The sequence below is a fragment of the Medicago sativa genome, chromosome 4 (genome assembly GCF_051527215.1).
Source record: "Medicago sativa cultivar Bolivia chromosome 4, Bolivia_mono, whole genome shotgun sequence".
NCBI classification, from domain to species: domain Eukaryota; kingdom Viridiplantae; phylum Streptophyta; class Magnoliopsida; order Fabales; family Fabaceae; genus Medicago; species Medicago sativa.
In genome coordinates this window covers 59,405,258-59,431,596 of record NC_140752.1, presented here as the reverse complement: position 1 = coordinate 59,431,596, position 26,339 = coordinate 59,405,258, and the positions used below count along the sequence as shown (strand labels likewise).

The 26,339-nt window shown below is 35.2% G+C and overlaps 1 protein-coding gene across 1 annotated transcript; it reads right to left on the bottom strand.

Moving 5' to 3' along the window:
- Positions 1-5,688: 5,688 nt before the first annotated feature.
- LOC146930293 (AT-hook motif nuclear-localized protein 28-like) lies at positions 5,689-6,548 on the bottom strand. Its single transcript, XM_085707524.1, has one exon. The coding sequence runs from the start codon at positions 6,546-6,548 to the stop codon at positions 5,838-5,840; it is 711 nt and encodes a 236-aa protein (XP_085563650.1). The 3' UTR covers positions 5,689-5,837.
- Between the last annotated feature and the right edge of the window lie 19,791 nt (positions 6,549-26,339).

Below are 26,339 nucleotides of genomic sequence, written 5' to 3'. Positions count from 1 at the left end.
AATATAAAGTATATGATGTTTGCATACATTAGACAATAAAAGTGTAATTTTATAATAAACTTTCAAATCTATTGAAAAATTATTTAGGGAATTACTTTTCCCACCCTACTGCCTTCTCGCGCGCCCTATAAAAATTCCAAAAATACCCCTGGTCTGGATTATGTTTTCCGAACCAGATTGTTAGTTACTTCAGGAACATAAAACCCGGACCAGATGTTGTGCACTTTTTTGTGTCTTTCTTTGATGACAAGGGTCTCTGTTGACCGTTATATGAACCCCACACAAGCTGCAATGCAATTGTAGGGTTCATATGAACGGTCAACAATGACCATGGCACCACCGACACCCCTAAAAAACTAAAAACATTTGAAGAAAATTGAAGAAAAGAGATGAAGAGATTTCTGGAAAATTAAATCCGAACAAAAACGATATGAATATTTTGTGTCTTTCTTTGATGTCAAGGGTCTCTGTTGACCGTTATATGAACCCCACACAAGCTGCAATGCAATTGCATGGTTCATAGGAACGGTCAACAATGACCATGACACCACAAACACTCCTACAAAACTAATTTTTTTTGAAGAGAATGGAAGAAAAGAGGTGAAGTGAAGAATGAAGGTATTTGTTGAAGATGGAAGCCTATTTATAGCCTAAAACAAGTCCTAGGTCATTAATACAGTCAATGAAAACGTGTTAGTGGTTGTAACTGTCCAAACCCACATTGATGGCTTTCTTTCAAAAGTGCTGAATCATTCCGGATTATACATTCCGGAATGTCCTTAGCCATACAAAGAAGTGCCAACTTTTTCCTCGTTCACCATAATCGCATTAATCCGGAAAGTATATTCCAGAAACCAAAGGTGCATTCCGGATTGTATTTTCCGGACCGCGTCAGTGTCATGGCCGGTGGTCTGCACCACACGTTTTTGACAGTGGTCAAGTCAAAAAAACGTGTTTTACCACGTTTTTTGACTGCATTTATGGCTTCCCAACCATTTTTCACCCACCCCTCCCTATAAATACCCTTCCAAACCCCACCATTTCTCACACCATCCCTCTCCTCCTCTTCTTCCTTCTACAACCATGGTTTTCCATCGTTGGCCTTTCATAGATAAGGGCCTCGTTGAAAACTTTCAGGGTTTGTATGAACGGTCAATGAGGATGGAACCACGCTGCAACGAAGGGCGGTTCATCTGAGGGTCATGTGGGTCAGTGTGGTTCTTAGCTTCGCCTGTCTGGGCGTAAGTCTGAGCACCCCCCACCTCCCTCAGGGGCATTGGTTTCTTCTTCCCGCCCTCCTCTTTCCCCCTCCTCCGGTTTTCCTCCAATAGCCAAGCTACTGCTATGTCCTATCACATAGCAGTGGTTAGGCTCTTAGGAGATTAGAATTAGGTTCTTAGGAGATTAGAAATAGATTTAGGATCTTATGTAATAAGCTTAAAAAGCTTGAAAATTATTGTAATGTATTGTTCATATATTAATAAAATGAGTTGTTTTTATGTTTGTGTCTTTTTATTTCTGTTTTTTATTTTATTCGCATTTTATTTTACGAATTGTAGAGCTTAAAGTTGCAAAAGTTCTGCTAAAATACTATTCCGGATTTTAAAATCCGGAATCATCTGAAAAATACAAACAATTCATTCCGGAATATGAAATCCGGATCATGGGTAAAATTGAAAAAAAATAGGGCGCGCGAGGAATGAGATAGGGTGGGAAAAGTAATACTCAATTATTTATCATGTCTCAAAGTTAAAATTTATTTTGGGCCTAGAAGTTAGAACTGTTATCTCTTCATCAAAGTCACACTTTTTATGTACGTGAATCTTAGGCCTAATTAAATAGTAATAATAAGACTCATAATATCTGCACCTTAGGATTTTTGAGAGAACTTTCTTGAAATATCACTTAACACTTTTAACTTCTTCAATCATGTGATTTTGTATTTTCTCAATTAAGTTTGAGTGGGTTTGGGTTTCTCAATTAAGTTTGAGTGGGTTTGACTATCTTTTTATTCAATCAATCAATCATGTGATTTTGTATTTTCTCAAGAGTGGGTTTTCCTCTTTAATGCAATGAAAGAGATCATATTTTACCGACCTCTGTTTTAATTAGTTTTGTTGTGGGGAGATCATATCAGGCTATTTGATTTATGTCATTGGACAATCTCTCATGATGTGTTGCTATAATAATTAACGATGAATTGGTGATTTAGTTAATGAATATGTTCATGATTAGTGTCTTATTAATGTTGTTGGTACTGTTAATTACATGATTTTATGTTATATTGATGATTGTTGTTGTTTATCTGGATGATTAATTTAGTGAGGATTATATTGATATGTTGCTAAATTATGTGGCTTTCTAGGCTTTGGACCAATTAGGTAACATATGTTAATCGACTAGATGTGTGAAAAAATGAGGGGAGAATTCTGCTCTTTACCCAAACTGTTTTGCTCGTTCCCAAAGTAAATATTCATATTGCCCCTGTGTGAGTTAACTTGCGCTACGTAAGTTAACTCACGCTACTTGAGTTAACTCACGTTTTTCACTGTCATTTTCTTCTCTTCTTCTCTGCGTGAAATCACTCCTCCACTGTCATTTTCACAGTTAAGAACAACCAAAAACCTTGCATTCAATTCAATTAAATCATATGAAATCACTCCTCCACACAATTTTCCTTCTCAATTCAATTGTTCGACAACCTCTGATGCTTCAACATTGTACCATCTTCACAAAATTACTGTTTTTTATAACTAAAAAAAAAAAATCTTTTCGAGGAATAATAGCTAACAAATTTTTTGTGTAAATTGTATTTGTTAACTTTGAGTCGGTTGAGAAACATATTATTATTTTTTTGAAGAGGTTGAGAAACAGATTATTAATAATTTATAAGTAAGATACAAATAAAAATTACAATTTGTAATATATGCATCGTCTTAATTGAGAAAGAGAGTGAAAAGCAACTAAGATTTTGATAGGTACTGCGTGAAATATTGTGCATCATCATCTTCTTATTGGTGTGTGTCACATCTTGTGAAGCTTATCCACAAGAGAAAAAGCAGAACCAGGCATGTTGCGTAAAGAAAGAAGAAAATAAGGAAAATGAGCGTGAGTACTCACGTTGAAATTAACACTAGCGCATGTTAACTCACGCAGCGTGTGTTAACATGCGTTGATATTTGCACTAACGTTAGTTAACATGCGTAGGGGTATTTTGGTCATTTACTTTGGAAACGAGCAAAACAGTTTGGGTAAAGAGCAGAATTCATGAGGGGAAAAGACTGAAATTGATCGATTAGGAGTATAGTCCAATCGATTAGGCACTACAAGAAATTTGTCAATAGTGATGATGAATAGAATAAAATTGGTGGCATTTATCTACATATATTCAGGACCGTAAGTAAAGGATCATATATATATATATATATATATATATATATATATATATATATATATATATATATATATATATATATATAGTCAGGATTTGTTGACACCAGATGTTAACGGATTCGTTGACATCAAATCTCAATCGTGTATTTTATTTAATCAAAGGCCAATATGCTTTTATTGTGTGTGTATTCTTCCTCTCAATAGCATACAATTATCTATATTTTATGCATCTTTTTTTTTGGACAAGGTCAGTGCATCTCTTCTCTCAACCGCAATTACTATTATTTCTTTTAATCATTGTAAGACCTAATTCTCCGAATAGGCATGCTGATTTTCCAATCGATCTGTGTTAGAACACCAAAGCCATGGATTACTCTTGAAATATATGCACCAAGATTGACATTCAAATGGTGTTCAATTGAATTCAAAAAGTTTTCCATGTTACCAAAACCTTAAATTAATTATATATATATATATATATATATATATATATATATATATATATATATATATATATATATATATCCAATGTTTTGCATTCAGATGTGCAAATTCATTCATGGTTGAACACCAAACCGAGATTGATACCTGAGATCCCTTGATTTGATATTGAATCAACGAAAAGGGAAGAGAGATGTGGTGGCAGATGGTAACAATCTTTCAAGAATGAAATAAACAACAATCTTCATAAAGTTCAGAATGTTGAAGAACATTAGAATGTTTAAGAACGTCAAGATGTTGAGCATAAAGTACTGTTATCAAAAAAACAGGAACCTAAAAGAAACATTTGAAGTTCATATGAAGAACTCATAAATATTCTGAAGTTCATATGTATGAACTCAGCCAAAATTTAAAAGGTTGTTCAAAAGGTTCATAAGAGAAAACCCAGAAATCAATGGGAATACCATGAACATGCAAGAACATATGTGACATGAACATATCATATGCAGAGAAAGATTTCAATGTTAGATCAAGAAATCATTAAATGCATTTATGGTATTAAAGTCAAAGAGTACATTCATTGGTCATAAAGATAAAAGGAACAATGAAGTAGAAACACTAGGAATATTCTTCTATTTCACAAAGGAAGATAATCCTAGATGTTATACACAATTTTTTATAAAAAAAAAAAAATTATCATTTAAGGTCCTTAAAAACTCGTTAGTATTTCCGAAAACTCAATTATCCGTTTTACAAAACTACTTAAATACATGGAAAAAAAATGTCATTTACAACTTTAACTAAAGAATTGTTTTTTTTTTTGGCAAAACGATATAATTGTTTTTTTTACTAACTAACTAAATTGTTTTTTTTACGCAACTACTCCCTCTGTTTCAAAGTATATATCATGGTCAACATATTCACACATGTCAATGTACAACTTTGACTGATTCAAAGTAATTGTTTTTATAAGTGGGATGTATATATTAAATAGTATAAATGGGTCCAGATCCGAATCCTTCTCTTGGCCCATGATCTCCATTATGGCCTTTTCCCCTATAAAAAAAAAAAAAAAAAACTATGGCAGTTTTCTCTTCAATTGAAAAGCCAAAAACGTAGTTGAAAAATCAATATTTTTCTCTATGTACGGTACGATATTTTGATTTGTTGATTTCAGTTTGTCTGATTTGCTGATTTCGGTTGTGTATTGCTCTCAGGTGTTATTATTGTTGTTCTCATGCACTTTCAGTTTGCTAGTTTGTTCTCATGTTATGTATTCCTATTATTGTTCTCAGGTACTATAATGCTATTAAGAAACTAGCGAGTGCAACTGGAAATACACCGATACAATAATTTCTCCAAGTTACAGTCGTCTTTAATTTTTTTTTTGTCCCTATTATTCTTATGTGTTAAAATTGCAGTCTACTTTTATGAGGTATTATATAAGGGACTTTTTTCTCATATTATGCATAAGACATATAAAACTGAAACGGCAATGATTGTATCAAAATACGTAAATATATAAGTTTAATTAAACTTCGATTTATTTTAACTAAAATTTTATTGTTTATCCTTTTTTTTAAGTTTGAGTGTTGCAATATACCAATTTGGGATACATGTTTTAAATTTATTTAGAAAAAAATTAATTCAAGCATATAGAAATTAACAACAACTATGAGAAACAATTAAAATTTTTGGTATATCACCGTCAAAAACACGAAAACGAAAAGAAAATAGACAAGAAATAAAATGAAGATTAAACAACATGATGAAAACATGTAATGGTGACACAAATTTCAGCTATTAATCTCTTTTTAAACAAGACATAACATAAATTTTGTTCATTTATTCAAACATTAAGAAGACCTGAAAACTACGATGTGAAACACATTCATTTATTCAAATATTAAAAAGACTTGAAATATTATGATGACGAACACTCAAGTGTTGGGGGAGATATCCAACTGCATGTCATTCACATCAGCTGGAACAGGGAGCATTTGCTAATTCAGGTGAGTCGAATCAGCACCCATGACACCAGCATTTGGCGCAAAATCATCAATGGTTCGAGGGACACCACCATTGAAGACAGCCACCCTATGAAACTCTGGATTTTTCAAAAGAGCGGCTGTAATGAAAACAGCACCAGCAGCTTTGACCTTCCCTGCAACGATTCCACCAAACACGTAATTGCCACAATTGGCATTCATATAAATGGAAAAGGAGGAAAATGATGGCTCAACAATTAATTGGGGAGGAACACGACCATGATTGGCTTTCATGTAAGTGCCATGTAAAGATGTCATTTGGTATGTTCCTTCAATTGGAAAATTAGGCACACAGAAAATCGGATGCAAAAGCATCACATTAGAAACTAGACCATAAGCACTTAACACTGTGATTCCAGCTTGACGATACAGAGACAAGTTGATGAGAGTCTCCACAACATCATTCCCCTTAGGGATCTCAATGGAGATCAATTCCACGAGGTTGTCAATGTTTTCCTTGACAATGATGGGTGCTTTGGCCCTGTTCTTAGAGCCAATGGGTCTACCCCTAGGCTTTTTCGAGGAGGTTGCCTGATGGAGAATTTCCACTCTCTTATCTCCTCCCATGACAGAGGAGATACCTGAGAGTGTGGCCGCTATTTTGTTGTGAACAGGTAAATTCTTGGAGTTTGGGGAGAGTGACGATACTCGTTTGTTGTTCGTCATAATTGAGGATTTTTTATGAAGATATTAACAATGTGACCTAGTATTTATAATATTTTCCTTAAAATTTGTACTTTTTTCCTACAAAATATAAATATGTATTAATACCCTTTAAACCATTTTTTGTAATAAAAATTGTTACGGTCAAGAAATCAAAGTCGTCGGTCGTTGGTCAACATCAAATGAATCATATTTTAATCTTGTCAAATTGTATTTAAAAAATCAAACCAATTAATACGAGAGTTGATTTTTTTAATGAAATATATGTTACTTTGACAAATTTAATTTTATGACTACTTATTTTTATTTTATTTTATAACTACTTAGATTTCATAATAATTTTTAGGCTTAATTACATAAATGGTCCCTTAACTAATTATGATATTTCATGTTGGTCCCGTTATTAATTTTCGCTCGATTATGATCCTATAATTTACCTCCGTCCACGACTTAAATTCGTTCCGTCAGTTTTCAATGAAAAAATGTTAAGACTCTAACATGGACGTTGAGGTGACAATTTAGGGTTGGAGATAAAGTTCTAAGGTGGCACATTATTTACACACTCAAGCTACAAACTTCGGAAACTTCAGAGATGTCATCAACTTTATAGAACAATTTTTCAACCTTATTCTCTCTATCGAATTTTTCAATACACTTTGGTTTTTCAACTTCATATTTGAATCTTTCATTTGGTTTCTTCCATTTGGGTGTTTCTGACAACACTTCCTTCACTGTTTCTTCTTCAACAGGAATAGAAGGTGGTGCTCTGTTTTCAAAACCTTTCACTTGTGAAATGCTAGATCTTAATGGTTGAAAATATATTGCTTTTTGTTGGTGGTGATGAAGATCTGTTACTACTAGCACAACAACCTATTTTGTGTTGGCAAAATCATTGCTTCTTTATCTCCATTCTCACAAGTTCGTAGAGAGGAAGAAGATAATTGTTTCTCTCTCTACAAAACTCTCTAAAGATCAATTATGCCCCGTCACAACCTTATTTCCAAACCCCCACACTTTCAACCTCAGCATCCATGTAAGCAACTTAACATTTTTTCATTTAAAACTGACGGAATGGAATTAAGTGGTGAACGGAGGTAAATTATAGGACCATAATGGAGCGAAAATTAATAAGGGGGACAACATGAAATCTAATAATTAATTAAGGGGCCTTTGATGTGATTAAGCCGAATTTTTAACAACATAAATTTTTTGTTTCCTCTTTATACCCATTATGTGTTCATGTGATGCGAAAAACAGAGAAATTATATATGAGAGGGGGCGGAGGAGGGATAGAGAGACAAAGACATAGATGTAAAATGGATATAGAATATTAAGAGTCAAAGAATTTAGAATAAGAAATTTTTCAAAGAACACTTAAAATAAAAATTGATAACAAAAATACTTGAGATGTGTGAGTTGGCTGGATGTACAAGGCATTAAATTGGTTGACAAAATTAGTATAAGATTGATAAGGTTGTTTTCGATTCATTCATCTTTCTTCACTTGAAATAATGGGGTCCACCTACTACAATTTATTGCTTAGAATATCGATGAATTAACAAAGTAGTTATGAGAAATTATTTGTCATGATCATTGAATATTTGATCGTACATTAAGACAGTATCGCAACTGTGGTGATAGAATATCCCTAAAGTTCTTTCAAAAAAAAAAAAAGAATATCCCTAAAGTTATTACCGTTTGAATAGCTAATATTAGGTCGAGCTCCAAAAGCTAGGGTCAACAGTAATTCAAGACCTAAATAAGTTTATGATATTCATAAACATATACAACATATTAAGAATAAATACTAATTGAATACACTAATCTTGGAACCGTATTCAAAGGTACTTAACGATTAGATGTTCAAGTACCTATAGAGAAGATTATATACTTCACCTAATCTAAAAGAACTTGCCACTCGTCGTAAAATTTAATATCAACAATGAATTAAGAATTAGCAATACACGAATAAGTGATGATGTAGATGCTAGAATCTTGTTTCCTAGTGAATTCCACGACCTCCACCTTTCAATATCACCTTCTTCTAAGTCTTTTCCGTAAAAAAAAATAAAAAATCCGCAACAATTATTAATACTCCCTCCGTCTCTAAATTATAGTCGTTTAAGATTTATGCACGGTTATTAAGGAAATGATTAGTTGGGTTGATTTTGATAGTAAAATTAGTGTCATTTACTAAAACACTCTTATTAATTGTAGTTAGTGGAGTAGTTAAGTTGGATGAAATTCAATAAATAAGGGTATATTAATGGAAAAAAATAATAAATGCTGCATTGATATTCTAAAGTGACAATTATTTTGAGAAAAAGAAAAAATGGTAAAGTGACAATTATTGTGAGACGGAGGGAGTAAATAATTAGCAAGTGTACTAACTTATATCGAAGTAATAAATTAATTCGTATCCACAGCGACTGTTCTAATCTCTACTTAGCAATTTCATTAACATTTAGGATGTATGTAAATGGGGGTGGTTGCCTTAGGCAAATTGTGTTGGAACAAAATGTGTTTAACAATGAACCTTAGAAAGTTTTGATGATAACAAGGTATTAAAAATTGTAAATTGGACTAGCTAATATTTGTTCAAGTGTACAGGACCACAGTTAAAAAAGTTACATCATTAATTGGTTCTGAATGAGCAAATAAAGAGCAAAAGAAAATGAAGCTTAGATGATTCTGAAGGCAAAGCGCTTCTGAAGTCAAGCTGCTCCTGAAGAAATAGCGCTCCTGAAGAAAAGCTGCTCCTGAAGAATAGTGCTTCTGAAGACAAGAGGTCCAGAAGCCACATCATCAGAAGCTGCAGAAGCTGCTTCATCAGATGCTGCATCATCAGAAGCTGCCTCATCAGAAGCCATTTCACCAGAAGCTGAAGATCAACTGGATTTGCAAAACATTCAAAGATTGAAGAATCTACATTGCAAAAGCTGTCTATTGGTTTCGAAAACACAGCAGAAAATCAGTGGAACATTGCAACGGTCATTTCAAAGGTGTTTGAAGGCATGTGCTTGCAATTTGGACGAAAGCGTTGACATTGTACTTTGTACGAATTGTACAACCACGTTCTCCACTACTCTGTTTTGTGTCCACGCTACAAGACAAGAAAACAGCTCCAGAATACGGTCTCGCCTGCATATATGTTCCTTTGGATAAGGAATGGATTTCAAATTGGTTCTTCATAGGACAACAACCAAATCAGGCAAAAGATCATTGGTGAAAGATCAAGCTTCAACAACGACTCTTTGGTGTGCTGGCAATTTCACAACGTCTCTTTCACACCTCTATATAAAGGAGTGAAGACTTAGAGTTTTGGTAATGCAAGAACGCTGAACGAAAGACTCACAACATTTTTACAAGTGCCAAACCTCTGCTGAAATTGTTCTGCATTCACTTAGAATTTCTGTGTCTCAAAGTCATATCTTAGAAATTCTTAAGTCCATTGAGTCTGTATCTGATTTGTATTGTGAGCACCTCTGATTGTATATCAAGTGTTCAACCTTAAACAATTTTCTGTGTAATTTTGTTTAGTTAGGAAGTCTCTTGCAGTTGTGCTTGAGCAGGAAGTCTCTTGATTGTGTTCTTGAGCAAAGGAAGTCTCTAGCTTGTGTGCTTGAGCAAAGGAAGTCTCTTGCTTGTGTGCTTGAGCAATTGTAATCAGATATTACTCTTAGTGAAATCTCCTTGGAAGTGCAAGGGTGACTGGACTACTTCCGGATTGTGGAAGGAACCGGTATAATTGCTTTGTGTCGTTCTTCTTCTCTCTCTCTGTTTTATTCCGCTGCATTTAGATTCTGATCATCACTTCAGAAGCTGTCTCACTTAGCTTCTGATTAGTGTGTTCAGTTTTTAGGAGAAACGAAGAATTTTTCAAAACACAATTCAACCCCCCTTCTTGTGTTTTTCTCACCTTCAATTGGTATCTAGAGCCTTGGTCTGTTGTGTAACACTTAACCGTGCAACAGTCAAAGATTTGAGAAAAACATGTCTACTCCTCCTCCTACTGGTTCTGGTGATACTAGCTATAAACATGTCTCACATGATTATAGTGATAGTAAGAAATCCAGTGTTGGAAAAGTTCCAAAGTTCAATGGAGATGCTGAAGAGTTCTCTTGGTGGAAGACCAACTTTTACAGTTACATCATGAGCCTAGATGAAGAATTATGGGATATTCTGGAAGATGGCGTTGGTGATTTAGTCCTTGATGAAGAAAGAGTTGTTGTGGATAGAAAGAAACATACTCCAGAACTGAGGAAACTCTACAAGAAACATCATATTATCTGAGGAGCCCTTGTCACTGCCATACCCAAAGCAGAATACATGAAGATGAGTGACAAATCCACTGCTAAAGCTATGTTTGCTTCTGTCTGTTCAAATTATGAAGGGAGCAAGAAGGTCAAAGAAGCAAAGGCTCTCCTGCTTGTACATCAGTATGAGTTATTCAAGATGAAGGATGATGAAACTATTGAGGAGATGTACTCAAGGTTTCAAACCTTAGTTTCTGGGCTACAGATTCTAAAGAAGAGCTATGTTGCTTCTGATCATGTAAGCAAGATACTCAGAAGCTTACCTGCCAGATGGAGACCAAAAGTGACTGCCATTGAGGAAGCTAAAGATTTAAACACTTTAAGTGTCGAAGATCTTGTTAGTTCTCTCAAAGTTCATGAGTTAAGTCTTAATGAACATGAGTCTACTAAGAAGAGTAAATCAATAGCTCTTCCATCCAAAGGCAAGTCATCAAAAGCTCTCAAAGTGGTTGAATCTGAAGAGGAAGAACAGTCAAGTTCAGATTCTGAACCAGATGCTGCTGAAATGGCCATGCTCTCAAACAGACTTCAATATCTGGCCAAGAAGAACAGAAAGTTTCTCTCCAGAAGGGGTAACTCCAGAAGCTCAAAGAAAGAAGATCAGAAGGGATGCTTCAACTGTAAGAAGCCGGGACACTTCATTGCTGAATGCCCTGATCTTCAAAGAGAAAAGTCAAAGGACAAGTCAAAGAGGTCTACATTCAAACCAAGCAAATTCAAGAAGCAGATTAAGCAGAGTTTAATGGCAACCTGGGATGATTTGGGTAGTGAATCTGGATCTGATAAAGAGGAAGCTGATGAAGATGCAAAGGTAGCTGTTGGGTTAGTAGCAACAGCAACTTCAGAAGCTGGATCAGATTCAAACTCAGAAGATGAAAATGAGGTATATTCCAAAATTCCCAGAGATGAACTTGTTGAGTCACTTAAAGAACTTCTTACACATTTTGAAGTAAGAACCAATGAGTTGAAGGATTTAAAAGAAAAATATGCTGAGTTGGTACAACAGCAAAAATCAACTCTATTGGATCTGAAAGCTTCTGAACAAGGACTTAGGGGCTTTGACTTCATGTGTAAAACATATGAAGATCAGCTCAGGTTCTTATGTCAGAAGCTACAAGAAAAGTGTAATGAAAAACCTTTAAGTAACCATGAAATTGCTCTTGAAGATTTTATTATATCTGGCATTGACAGAAGCAGAGTAGCTTCTATGATTTATAGCATTTACAAGAACAATGGCAGAGGAATTGGTTTTCCAGAAGTGAAACTTGAGAAAACCAATCTAAAATCTTGTTGTGAATGCATCAAGGAAGGTCTGAAAACCTTCTTTGTACCAGAAGGGGCTGAGTTGGAAACCGTTGTTCAATCAGAACCTGAAGCTTCTAGTTCTAAGGCTAAGATCACTTCAAAGGTTAGGATCCTGAAAAGATCAGAACCTATTCCCCTAGAGTCTGGTGAAACCAAAATCTGGGGTTCTGAAGTCTAAGTTTCAGAAGAAGACAGTTACTGCTTCTGAAGTACCAAAACCTAAGGTGATGGTTAATCAGAAGCAACCCAACTTACAGCACAAGGTACAAGAAGTGAAGAGTAAAGCCTTAAGTACTAACCTTCCAGGACCCATAGAACAATGGGTACCTAAATCTAAAAATGTCAATGATGCAGGTATGTCTAAGAGCAGTGCCAAAGCAAAGATCATGGTACCTAGACAGCAGTTGCTCAAGACACATGACAGGAGACAAGTCCATGTTCCTCAGCCTAACAATGAAAGAGGGAGGAAATGTGAAATTTGGAGGCAACCAGTCAGGCAAGATCATAGGTACAGGAACTATTGGTAATTCCTCTACCTCAATTAATAATGTATGGTTGGTAGATGGTCTTGAACATAACCTTTTGAGCATTAGTCAATTTTGTGATAATGGTTATGATGTGCCTTTTGAAAAACCCAACTGTACGGTAATCAACAAGGAAGACAAATCCATTGTGTTCAGAGGAAAGAGAGTTGACAATGTCTATAAAATCAATTTTTCTGAACTGGCTGATCAGAAGGTGATTTGCCTACTATCAGTGAATGATAAGAAATGGATGTGGCACAGAAGGTTGGGACATGCTAACTGGAGGTTAATCTCTAAGCTTAGTAAGTTACAACTTGTGAAAGGGCTACCAGATATTGACTATCATTCAGATGCACTCTGTGGTGCATGTCAGAGAGGGAAAATTGTGAAATCATCTTTTAAAACCAAAGACATTGTTTCAACCTCAAGACCTTTAGAATTACTCCATATTGATTTATTTGGACCAGTGAGTACTGCATCCTTATATGGAAGTAAATATGGATTAGTCATTGTTGATGATTACAGCAGATGGACTTGGGTAAAATTCATAAAGAGTAAAGATGTTGCGTGTGATGTATTCAGTAGCTTCTGCACTCAAATTCAATCTGAAAAAGAATCAAAAATTTTGAAAGTCAGAAGTGATCATGGTGGAGAATTTGAAAATGAGCCATTTGAAGCTTTTTGTGAAAAACATGGAATTTTCCATGAATTCTCTTCTCCTAGAACACCACAACAAAATGGGGTTGTAGAGAGAAAGAATAGAACTTTACAAGAAATGGCCAGAACCATGATCCATGAAAACAATTTACCAAAACATTTTTGGGCAGAAGCAGTGAATACGGCATGCTATGTTTAAAACAGGATCTATATCAAACCTATTTTGGAGAAAACAGCATATGAACTCTTTAAAGGAAGAAAACCCAATATCTCTTACTTTCATCAATTTGGATGTACATGTTACATTCTGAACAACAAGCTCTACCTAAAGAAATTTGATGCCAAGGCCCAAAGAGGAATCTTCTTAGGTTACTCTGAAAGGTCAAAGGCATACAGAGTGTATAATTCAGAAACACTCTGTGTTGAAGAATCTATGCACGTTAAATTTGATGACAAGGAGCTTGAAGATAAAACTTCAAAGCAAGATGAAAGTTTTGCAGAGATACAGGTTCCTGAAGTTACTCCAGAACCTGATCAGATAGCTGAATCTGAAGATAGTCCAGAAGTTGAACCCACATCAGAAGCACAAGATGAAACTGCTTCTGATGAAGCACAAGATGGCTCACATCAAGCAGATCCTCCCAGAAACACATTCAAACACAAGTCTTCACATCCTGAGGAGCTAATCATTGGAAACAAAGATAGTCCAAGAAGAACAAGATCACATTTCAGACAAGTAGAGTCAATGATTGGACTAATCTCAATGATTGAACCTACAACAGTTGATGAAGCACTTTCAGATGATGGATGGATCCTAGCTATGCAAGAAGATTTGAATCAATTTCAAAGAAATGATGTGTGGGATCTGGTACCCAAACCTCAGCACAAGAACATTATTGGAACAAAATGGGTATTCAGAAACAAGCTGAATGAGCAAGGTGAAGTAACAAGAAACAAAGCCAGGCTTGTTGCACAAGGGTATAGTCAACAAGAAGGCATTGATTACACTGAAACGTTTGCTCCAGTTGCTAGATTAGAAGCAATCAGGTTACTTCTTTCCTATGCAGTTAATCATGGCTTAATATTATATCAAATGGATGTCAAGAGTGCATTTCTAAATGGTGTCATAGAAGAAGAAGTGTATGTCAAGCAACCTCCTGGATTTGAGGATATTAAATATCCTGACCATGTTTTTAAACTGAAGAAATCACTATATGGCTTGAAACAAGCTCCCAGAGCTTGGTATGATAGACTAAGTAATTTCTTAATCAAGAATGATTTTAAAAGAGGACAGGTTGATACTACACTCTTCAGAAGGACCCTTGGGAAAGATATTCTTGTTGTGCAAATATATGCTGATGATATAATATTTGGTTCTACTAATGCATCTCTTTGCAAGGAATTTTCTGAGTTAATGCAGGATGAATTTGAAATGAGCATGATGGGAGAGCTGAAGTTCTTCCTTGGCATTCAAATCAATCAATGCAAAGATGGAGTCTATGTTCATCAATCAAAGTACACAAAGGAGCTTCTGAAGAAGTTCAAACTTGAAGATTGTAAAGTGATGAACACTCCAATGCACCCTACGTGCACCTTGAGCAAAGAAGATGAAGGAGCTAAAGTAGATCAGAAGCTGTATAGAGGTATGATTGGTTCTTTGTTATACCTTACTGCATCTAGACCAGATATTTTATTCAGTGTATGCTTGTGTGCAAGATTCCAATCAGATCCTAGAGAATCTCATATGACTGTTGTTAAGGGAATCTTCAGGTATTTGAAAGGAACAACTAATCTTGGACTCCTTTATAGGAAATCCTTAGATTATAAGCTAATTGGATTATGTGATGCTGATTATGCTGGTGATAGGATTGAAAGAAAGTCAACCAGCGGCAATTGTCAATTTCTGGGTGATAATCTTATATCCTGGGCTAGCAAAAGACAAACAACTATTGTTATGTCTACAGCAGAAGCAAAATACATTTCAGCTGCAAGTTGTTGTACACAACTACTTTGGATGAAACATCAGTTGGAAGATTATCATATAACTGCTAACAGTATTCCCATCTATTGTGATAATACTGCTGCTATTTGTTTGTCTAAAAATCCAATTTTGCATTCAAGAGCTAAGCACATTGAAATCAAACACCATTTTATCAGAGATTATGTTCAAAAAGGAATTTTAGATATACAATTCATTGATACTGAAAATCAATGGGCTGATATATTTACTAAGCCTTTAACTGTTGAACGATTTGATTTTATAAAGAAAAATTTGAACATGCACTACGTGTCTGATTAGATGTTTGCTTTCTCCTGAATAGGATTTTAGGTTCTGAAGTTAGTTCAGAAGCAGTAGTTCATCAGAAGCTCTTTATTGAGGTTCTGAGGAAAACTCGCTTCTGATAATGACGTCAGCATCTGAAGTCCAGAAGCTGGATTTATTGCTTCTGAATAGTTGAATTAGTGGAAACGTTGGGAGTTACTTTTTAAAAGTAACTTCTGGCCCACTAACTTGGTAGTTACTCTGTGAACTTCTTACGTGGCCTGTATGTGTTGGTGTATAACTAAAAGGGCAATGATGATTTAATAGCTTTGAAAGTACTTTTCACGCGCCCCCAATTTTGTCATTAATGTTATGTTTGTTTGTCTCTTTTGAATTGCAATCGTTTTACTTTTAACACTTTGTCAATTCACACACTACTCACTCACAACAAACACATTTTGTTCTCAAACCTCTTGCGAAGTAAGCGCAAAAACCTTAGAACCCTAAATTCTCTAAATATTCTTCAATCATCATCAAATGGCATCATCAAGCTCGAAAGTTTCAGAATCTTCATCAAACAAGCAAGGCGCATCAGGATCTGGGTCAGTCTACAAAGAGAAGACTATGGATATTCCATGGAAATCTTTAATAGTTCAAATAGAATCACCGGTGGACTTCACTTCACTTAAAAAGTACAAAGTGAACATGGAAGGATTGATAGAAACTCAGAAGCTGTCTGAGTATTTCAAGATGCTAAATGGGCCAACTTATGTGAACTTGGTCAAGGACTTTTGGTTAAAAGCTGAAGTGTACAATGAAAAGCCTGTGAAGGTAGCAGGTAAACAAGCTGGGTCGAAGAAAGGAAAGATGGAGATAGAGTTGAATCCCACTTCCTTCAGTAGCCTTGAGATAAGGTCTGAAGTGATGGGTATTCCCGTAACCATCACAGAGGAAATAATAGCTAAAGCTTGTAGAATGAATGCAGAAGGAAGGTTTCAAGAAATAGTTAAGAAGGATGATGTCCTGCTGCAAAGCTACTACAACACTCTTCTGGGTGGTAACAAAGATGCTAAGCCTTCTGAAATGGAGATTCATCACAGGATGTTGGTGAAATTCTGTACTGATTGCTTCTTTCTAAGAGCAGGAGGGTCTGACCAACCAAATCATCAACAGAAACTGGCAATTTACTTCATGGCCATGCTTGAGAAGATTAATTTCCCCAGATATGTCATGGATTATCTCTGCTGGGCTATTAATGAAGGCACTGTCAAAGGAAGGAAACAAGTGCCCTGTGGAAGATTGTTATCAGAAATCTTTTATCAAGGAAGAGTGCTGGATTTCTTGAAAAAGACAAGAGATGCTTCTGATAAATGCTTCGAAGTTTCTACTGCTGAGAAGACTATCAGTAGCAAGACATTGCATTCTATGCATGTTTTCAAGACAGCTCCTAAAGATGAAAAGTGGTTGGAGATGACCACAGAAGAAACTGAGATTATCAGGGACTTTCCTTCCATCTTTAAGGACAGTAATCCTGAACACTTAGCTAAATTAGTAGCTGAGTACGTCTTGGAGGAGGAAGCTGCTGTTGCTAAAGGGAAAGGCAAGAAGGCCAAGGCAGTTGCTGTGTCAGAAGCTGTTTCTGATGCACCTAAAGGGAAGAGAGCCAGAACTAGTTCGGAATCTGATGCTGCTCCTACTAAAGAAAAGAGGGCCAGAACTAGTACTGAGTCAGAAGCTGCTGTTGCTAAAACCAAAAAGCAAAAAGTTGCTAAGTCTGAAGCTGAATCTGTTTCTGCCAAGGATAAAGGAAAGATGCAGAAGGTTGGTGCTGCTTCTATTCCTCAGAAAAGAAGAAAAGGTAAGGCAGATTTGGTAATCACCAAAGAGCAGCTAGAGGAAGCTCTCGATGAAATAGAAGAAGAAGAGTCTGAGCCAAAGCTGAAAAGGAAGAAGGCTCCTGTTGACAAGAAAAGTTCCATGGTTGAAATGACTCCAGCCATGAAGAGAATGGCTAAGGAACTTTCTGATGACTATTTGGCAAATAGGCAAGAACGGAAAGCCATGAAAGAACTTGAAAAAGAACAAGAAGGAGAAAGGACTCTAATAGTGTATGAAGCTGTTGCTGAAAATATGGAGCAAGTTCAGAATCTTGGAACTTCAGAAGCAGTAGATAACTCAGCAATGTTATCTAAGGTATCTCAAGTTTCTCACACATCCTATAGCACATCCTCTATTCCTTCTGAAGACACATCTCTTTTAGATCACCTAGAAAGTCATTATCTAGGTGAACTACCCCAATCTGGCTTTACCACAACCTCAGAGAAAGCCTCTGAGACAACTCCAGAAGCAGCTGCTTCTGATAAAGTTGTTTCAGAAGACCCCCCACAACAAACACCTTCACCAGAAAAAGCCTCTTCACCCCCTACAATTTCATCACCCCCAATTGTTCCTGAACCAACTCCTCAAAAGACTGTTCCTGAACAACCAGTTACTAAACCCACTTTTGAACCTGAACCTGAAACTACCGCTCCTGAACACATTGTTCCTGAGCTAACCTCTGCTTCCATATCTTCTTCACCAGTTCAAGTCATCAAGATCATCCACCATACTGGTGTATGTGATATGGACACAGACTCTGAGGATGATCAATATGATCATGCCTCTGATATGGTAGTTGACCCCACTCCTGACCAACCATCAACCAGCCAATCATCAACTACAAATGACCAATCATCATCAAACCTACCAATTGTTCCCCTAGTCCCTCCAAAACCCTCTAAACAACCTTCACCTCCCACCATTTACCTGGATTCTCAAGTACTAAAGGATGTGTGGGAAGATATTGCTTCTGAAGTTCTCAGACTGATAGCAAGTAGAAATGACTTGGGTCATACAATAAGCTATCAGAAGCAATGGAGAAGGATCAAGGAAAGGGTCATCAACCTGATTTCAGCTCTGCATGATTCCTGTATTGAGGCTCAAGAGCAAGCCAAGCAGAAGCTGGAAGATTGGTTGAATGGCATTGAAGAGAATGATGGAGATGTAGAAATTCTTGGTACTTGGGTGAAGAATCCACTCAGTATCAGAGGCAGAAAACCTGATGAATTCCTGCCTAAGGAGCTGAATCTGATCATTCCTTCTGAGATTCTGGAAAAGATTGATGCACCTAACCTGGCTCTAGCTCAGGAGAACAAGGTGCTCAAAGAAGAAAATGACAGGCTTGAAACAGAGCTACTAGAGTAGAAGCTGAAGATATCAAAATTAGAAGCTGATATGCAAGAAGCCAAGATCAGAGAAGACAACTACAGAAAAGTTATGGACAAGAAGTATGCTGATGTTCAAGAGCTTCTGAAGAAGATTCTAGAGAAATAAGCCAAACCCATAGTTGCACACTTTTAGCTTATTTTTTTGTCTTTTTAGGCTTTTGATATTCTTTGTTCATTTCTGCTTCTGAATTAGTTCTTTTTGCTTCTGATATTATAAGCTTCTGAATTTTTCCTGTTTCTGAAAATCTTTAACTGTTTATACCTTGTATGTCATTATTTGCTTTGATAATAATGCTTACTATGACTGTTTATTTAATCTTTGAAGATGGTTACAATGCTTTTAATTTATATTGAATTATGATCTGAACCTTTAATCTTACGTTTTTCTCATCTCTTCTTTTTGTTTATGTCTTTTTGCTAATGACAAAAGGGGGAGTATATGTGATAGTATTTAAAGGCTCTGAGCCCCATTAATTGAAGTTTGAAAATTTTGAAAATTTCTATCCTTTTTATCGGTGTATCAAAAAGGGGGAGTATCAAATTTCAAATAACAATTAATTGAACCATTCTTCTTATCTATAAGTCAATTCTTTCAATTTTTTATAGCTCTGATATTATTGTACGAAAAATGAATTTAATTAACCTGGATAGAACTTAGGGGGAGCTTACAAACCTCACCTTGAAGACTATCAGACTCAGGGGGAGTTAGAGCTTACAAACCTCAGACTCTAAGCTTACAAACCTCAGAACCCCAAGGTCAACTTGTTAATTAGATTAACAACAATTGATCAATTTTTAAATACTATTGTTTGTCATCATCAAAAAGGGGGAGATTGTTGGAACAAAATGTGTTTAACAATGAACCTTAGAAAGTTTTGATGATAACAAGGTATTAAAAATTGTAAATTGGACTAGCTAATATTTGTTCAAGTGTACAGGACCACAGTTAAAAAAGTTACATCATTAATTGGTTCTGAATGAGCAAATAAAGAGCAAACGAAAATGAAGCTTAGATGATTCTGAAGGCAAAGCGCTCCTGAAGAAAAGCTGCTCCTGAAGAATAGTGCTTCTGAAGACAAGAGGTCCAGAAGCCACATCATCAGAAGCTGCAGAAGCTGCTTCATCAGAAGCTGCATCATCGGAAGCTGCCTCATCAGAAGCCATTTCACCAGAAGCTGAAGATCAACTGGATTTGCAAAACATTCAAAGATTGAAGAATCTACATTGCAAAAGCTGTCTATTGGTTTCGAAAACACAGCAGAAAATCAGTGGAACATTGCAACGGTCATTTCAAAGGTGTTTGAAGGCATGTGCTTGCAATTTGGACGAAAGCGTTGACATTGTACTTTGTACGAATTGTACAACCACGTTCTCCACTACTCTGTTTTGTGTCCACGCTACAAGACAAGAAAACAGCTCCAGAATACGGTCTCGCCTGCATATATGTTCCTTTGGATAAGGAATGGATTTCAAATTGGTTCTTCATAGGACAACAACCAAATCAGGCAAAAGATCATTGGTGAAAGATCAAGCTTCAACAACGACTCTTTGGTGTGCTGGCAATTTCACAACGTCTCTTTCACACCTCTATATAAAGGAGTGAAGACTTAGAGTTTTGGTAATGCAAGAACGCTGAACGAAAGACTCACAACATTTTTACAAGTGCCAAACCTCTGCTGAAATTGTTCTGCATTCACTTAGAATTTATGTGTCTCAAAGTCATATCTTAGAAATTCTTAAGTCCATTGAGTCTGTATCTGATTTGTATTGTGAGCACCTCTGATTGTATATCAAGTGTTCAACCTTAAACAATTTTCTGTGTAATTTTGTTTAGTTAGGAAGTCTCTTGCAGTTGTGCTTGAGCAGGAAGTCTCTTGATTGTGTTCTTGAGCAAAGGAAGTCTCTAGCTTGTGTGCTTGAGCAAAGGAAGTCTCTTGCTTGTGTGCTTGAGCAATTGTAATCAGATATTACTCTTAGTGAAATCTCCTTGGAAGTGCAAGGGTGACTGGACTACTTCCGGATTGTGGAAGGAACCAGTATAATTGCTTTGTGTCGTTCTTCTTCTCTCTCTCTGTTTTATTCCGCTGCATTTAGATTCTGATCATCACTTCAGAAGCTGTCTCACTTAGCTTCTGATCAGTGTGTTCAGTTTTTAGGAGAAACGAAGAATTTTTCAAAACACAATTCAACCCCCCTTCTTGTGTTTTTCTCACCTTCAAATTGGTTTTGAAATAATTTTAGAGAAATGACTAGGTCATTCAATTCATCTATACATCACTCATTATTAGTAACCTGTTTCTTAAGCTTATGAATGTCACAAAGTCAACAACGAATTAACAAATTAACTTAGGTCAATCCCTTGATCCTAAGTCCTCTCATCTAATCATAATCCCCTAATTCCTTAGGTGAACCTATAATCATCAAAGGCTATTTAGTCTGTTAATTCAATTATCTCTATCTAGCAATGCTCCATCCCTAGATTGTCCGTTAGATAGAACAGCATAAATATTTCCGAGATACATGCTAGTGTCAGTAGTCATATAATCTCTTAAAACAATTATATTGGGTCAGAATCATAAAAGCATTAAGAATAAAATATTCTGAATAATCTAGATTGACATTCATAAACATAAGAGTTTCAGGTTACATCACATGAGCTAGTACAGAATCATCTATTGACCTAATCACAGGAAATTAACTACACATGATAAAAGAAATAAACAACATAGTAAAGAAATTAAACCGATAGAGTTCTGTCTTATCGACGTTGCTCCTCAATTTTATTCAATCGGTGCTGTTGCTCTCCATTTCCATGTGCTTCTCCCCTCTCTCGTGATGTGTGAATGTGGCTCTGTTCCACACCGTCAAATAATAATCCTCGCATATGATGTGCAGCGCCCTTTATATATCTCATGAACTAGTTTTAGTGCTCTCGGGTTAACAACCAAAATTGGACCCAATGCCCACTTGCGTTTTCCAATTTAACATAGGCACATATTACTTCTTTTTTTCTCTTTAATATTCACACCTCCTTTAATTAATAGAGCAGCCAAGTGCAAATCAATTTCTTTCATTTTATCCGATGATCCACCACACAAGGACATGTTTCTTCTTATTTCTTTGGCCTCCAAAGCATGCAACGCTTTCCTTGTGCTACATGTTCCTTCTCAAATTACCAATCAAGTATATCCATAGACATATTAGCCACAAACTAGTAGTAATAATAGCTGATGAAACCTTATTGACTCGATAAATCAAAAATGACAATTTATTCAAAATGACTCTAAATTAAATGTTAAACTAATGAAAATAGACTAAAAACTTAACTAAAAAGACTCAAAATACGATATGACGGACTGTCATCAATTATGTTACGGGTGCTGGTTATTAAAATGAATTATGATCCACATTTTCAATAACGGCCTAGGGGGACGCCATTCCGTAGTGTGTAATACACATGAGCCGGTGGATAATCACCTCCTTATTATGCATGACAGGTAGGCTTCTCTTGTGTGACACACATGAGGCAACAACTTGCTATTTTGGTTTTCTTTATTCCTTGTCTCGTTTCTTTTAGTGAAATGTCTATAATGACTGTACCCCTAAGAGTCACTTGACACATCTTGTAAAATATATAACATGGAGAAACACTTGTGTGGACCAGGACCAAGAATTTTGGTTTGGTCACACACAAATAGAGAAGAGAGAAGAGAGAGAAGAGAGAAGAGAGAGAAGAGAGAGAAGAGAGAAGAGAGAAGAGAAGAGAGAGAGAAGGCAAATTCTTGTGTGTGTGACCAAACCAAAATTCTTGGTCCTGGTCCACACAAGATTTTCTCTATAACATGACCTTAAAGTTGTCTGTTTAAGGTGATTTGACATGGTTTCAAGGTCTTTTTCACAATATTTTCTCTTCAGAATGAATTGTTCACTTTGTTACTAAAAAGCCTAAAAAAAGTGTCTAAAAGACCGAGTGCCATAACAACCCTAATATTGAGCCGTTGTTTGTTCTCAAGGCTCAAACTTTCAAAATAAAATTATGTAGTACAATAACAAAACTTCTTGATTGATAAAAATTCCAAAAAACTTTTACCTCACCCTACAATTGAACTACGGGTTTAACCTCCATATTCATGCCCATGAAATACATTCTCTCTTACAAATTTAATACATATATATCCAAGAAAATGACTATAGAGATGCTAACTAAACATAATTTTTTCGCTCAAGTTCACATATTCTCTCATTATTGAATGCACATGTCATTTTACCATTGGCTTGAAAACATTCTAAACAACTTTTCAAAGTTCATATAAAAATACACACTTTTTAGGCCTTTATGGGTTATAACGTGACTTAAGTAAAGGTGGGACATTTTAAGGAAAGTAGGCTAAATTTGAGTTATATATCTACTACTTTTTCCTTCTTAAGAAACCAACAATTACCAAGAGGTCCCTCCATTCTAATCTGGCATTAAGAGAAATATTTTATTTTTATTTCTCTTTTAATTTTTTGTTTAAAGAAGTCATGCTTTATGAGATTAATGGCTCTTTGTTTTAGTTTTTTAAGAGACATTTTTCGATGTGTGTATTTTAGTAATCTAGTACGTCTACCCCAATATTAGAATGTTACTAATTATAGAAGCAACCCCAAACTTAATATCAAATCATCACAAGGAAATTAATGCTTCTACCTAAATCCAAAGAAGGTAAATATGATATAAAAAAAAATATCCAGGTCAATTAGGCTTATAATGCAGGTTGTCACCGATAGAAATGAGATAATTTATAGCTCGAATGGATTTAACAAAGGAAAATAAATACAATGATGGCTTGAAAAGGCTAAGAGTGCCGATAAAAAAGCCTGAGTGTGTATGAATGTAAAAACAACTAAGCTAATAGGGAATGGCAGCAATTTCTAGAAAATAAACATGTAATGGATACTCGCAAATGAAAAGAAAATAATAGACAATTGATAAATATTTATAGTCTCAAATCCTTCCTATTCGTGATTCAAGTGATAGTTGTGTTAGCTAGCACATGCACTTCATCTCTCTTTCGTGTCCTTTTTTTTTTGTTACTAAATTAAGAGTGAAATGACATGTAAGGAATAAAGGACATTCCAACGAAGTTCACATCCCACTATAAGCCTACGTATGTCAAGTGCTCATATATATTATTAAATAATAGAATCGATATTCAAAACAATACCACATGCATATAGAGTTGAATAGACCACTGCATGCATATGAGTCTATGTGGAAGTTGTGTATTTGATTACGTGAAAGATGTATACATGACTATGTGTATTCGTGTGAAAATTGTGTTATTTGACGATGGTGATGAAGTGTTAAAATCATGTATTTGAATTGATGATAAAATGATGATATGAAAACTTTTTATATCTTTGTGATGATAATTTGAGATTTTGTCGTATTCATTTAACTAATCGAATGAAAATACATGTGAATATGATTTTGCTTAAAAATGGATAAGTGCTTATATAATGTTGTGATCCTAATACTATACATGTGTTCGTATCTTCTTTATGTTGAACATATATCTTACTCTCCAGTGGCTTTTGATCGCCGACATCCTCGTGGTGTAGACATGCAGGTTGAGGACGCCTAGTCGACATGAGTACCTGAGGACGGAGTTATGCCCTAAGGGCACAAGTTAGGTTGACCCTTTAAAGAAAAATTAAATTAGAATCAAGTTATTGTTGAAGCAAAAATATTTTTGATGAATATTTTAATGATAATAAACCATAAGTTTTAAGAATGATGATCTACTAATGTTTGCACTTGAGATTTTTTGTTGAAAGAACGGGAATCACATAAGTGGATAAGCTAGAAGTCATTCACATCAATAAGTGCATGATACCTAAACAATGAAAGAATGAGTATATCAGCAATTACAACAGTAGTATCACAATCTCCATGAAGATTCATAGCTAATGAATCATGATGAAATAACTTACAAAACAAGCTACACAAGGATGTGCTTGAATTTATATGACAAAACTCACATTGATTTTTGTGTTATATGATTTGAAGATTCACTACAACAATACAAGATAAAGGAAATATGCATACATGTTATGAAGATTCTCAAAACTTACTCAAATTGTCATACCCTAAATTCTTTCTAAGATAAGAAGTTCAGAGTTCACAATGTTCATGTGAACATAGTTCGTAATGTTCAGATGAATGGAGTTCATAATGATTATGAACATTAACCCATAATATTTCCAGAAATAATAAAGGATTACTTCATGGATCAACAAGAATATTTAAAGTCATTTGTTACAAATAATGATGAACTAAATGCAAAGAAATATTCTTTTGAACTTCAAAGAAAGAATCATATTGTTTGTCAAAACAAACAGTCTCTTTTTTATATGCTTCAAGTAGATTTGAATGGAAGAAACAACAATCTTCATAAAGTCAGAATGTTGAGCATAAAGTACAGTTATCAAAAAGGCAAGAACCCAGAAGAAACATTTGAAGTTCATATGAAGAACCCATAAATATTCTGAAGTTCATATATATGAACCCAAACAAAATTTAGAAGGTTGCTTAGAAGGTTCATAAGAGAAAACCCAGAAATCAATGACAATACCATGAACATGCAAGAACAAACGTAACATGAACATATCATATGCAGAAAAGGATTTCGACTTTGGATCAAGAAATCATTAAATGCATCTATGGTATTAAAGTCAAAGATTCCATTCATTGGTCATAAAGATAAAAGGAACAATGAAGTAGAAACACCGTGATTTCCTAGATAATCCTAGATGTTATACATGATTTCATCCATTCAAGTTCATTGAGGCTAGATAATACAGTTTTTTCTTGTTGAGACTAGATAATACAATTTGTAAGCCTGTTGAGGCTAAGATATTACATGAAGTTAAATCCCTAGTCGCAGAAGTGTAAGGTGCAGAAATTGAGAAGGTTCTCTCAAACATCATATTGAAAATCTCACAGTTGTGAGGACTGAACTAGCCCACGTTGGAGGAACCAATATAATTCTCGTGTGTTAAGTTCTCTACCGTTACTCTTTATCTTCAACATCAATGGTTGAATTCACTTTACACATTATTATCACTTTATTCTTTATTTATCAAACTAACACTTCTGAGCGTACTTCAGAATGTTATGAACTTAACCAAGTTTTTATTCTTTCAAGTATCAACTTGAGAATTATTTACGACAAGTACAAGTTAAATTTAAAAAGGGTCACAATTTAAAACCCCTTTTTATGATTATTATTTTCACTTCAGTTATGATGCTAAAAGCTAAATAAATTATAACTAATTAAGCCATATTTAAAAATTTGGATCCAAGATAATATCCTGAAATGTTTAGGTGATTTAAATATGGTCAGTAACGGTGCTCCATAGGAGCCCATGGGAGCCATGGCTCCCCCCACTTTAAAAAAAATAAAAAATTTACATAGGAA

What these genes read in the sequence shown, in the direction of transcription:
- LOC146930293 (XM_085707524.1), bottom strand. Translation starts at nt 6,548, where the DNA reads ATGACGAACAACAAACGAGTATCGTCACTCTCCCCAAACTCCAAGAAT.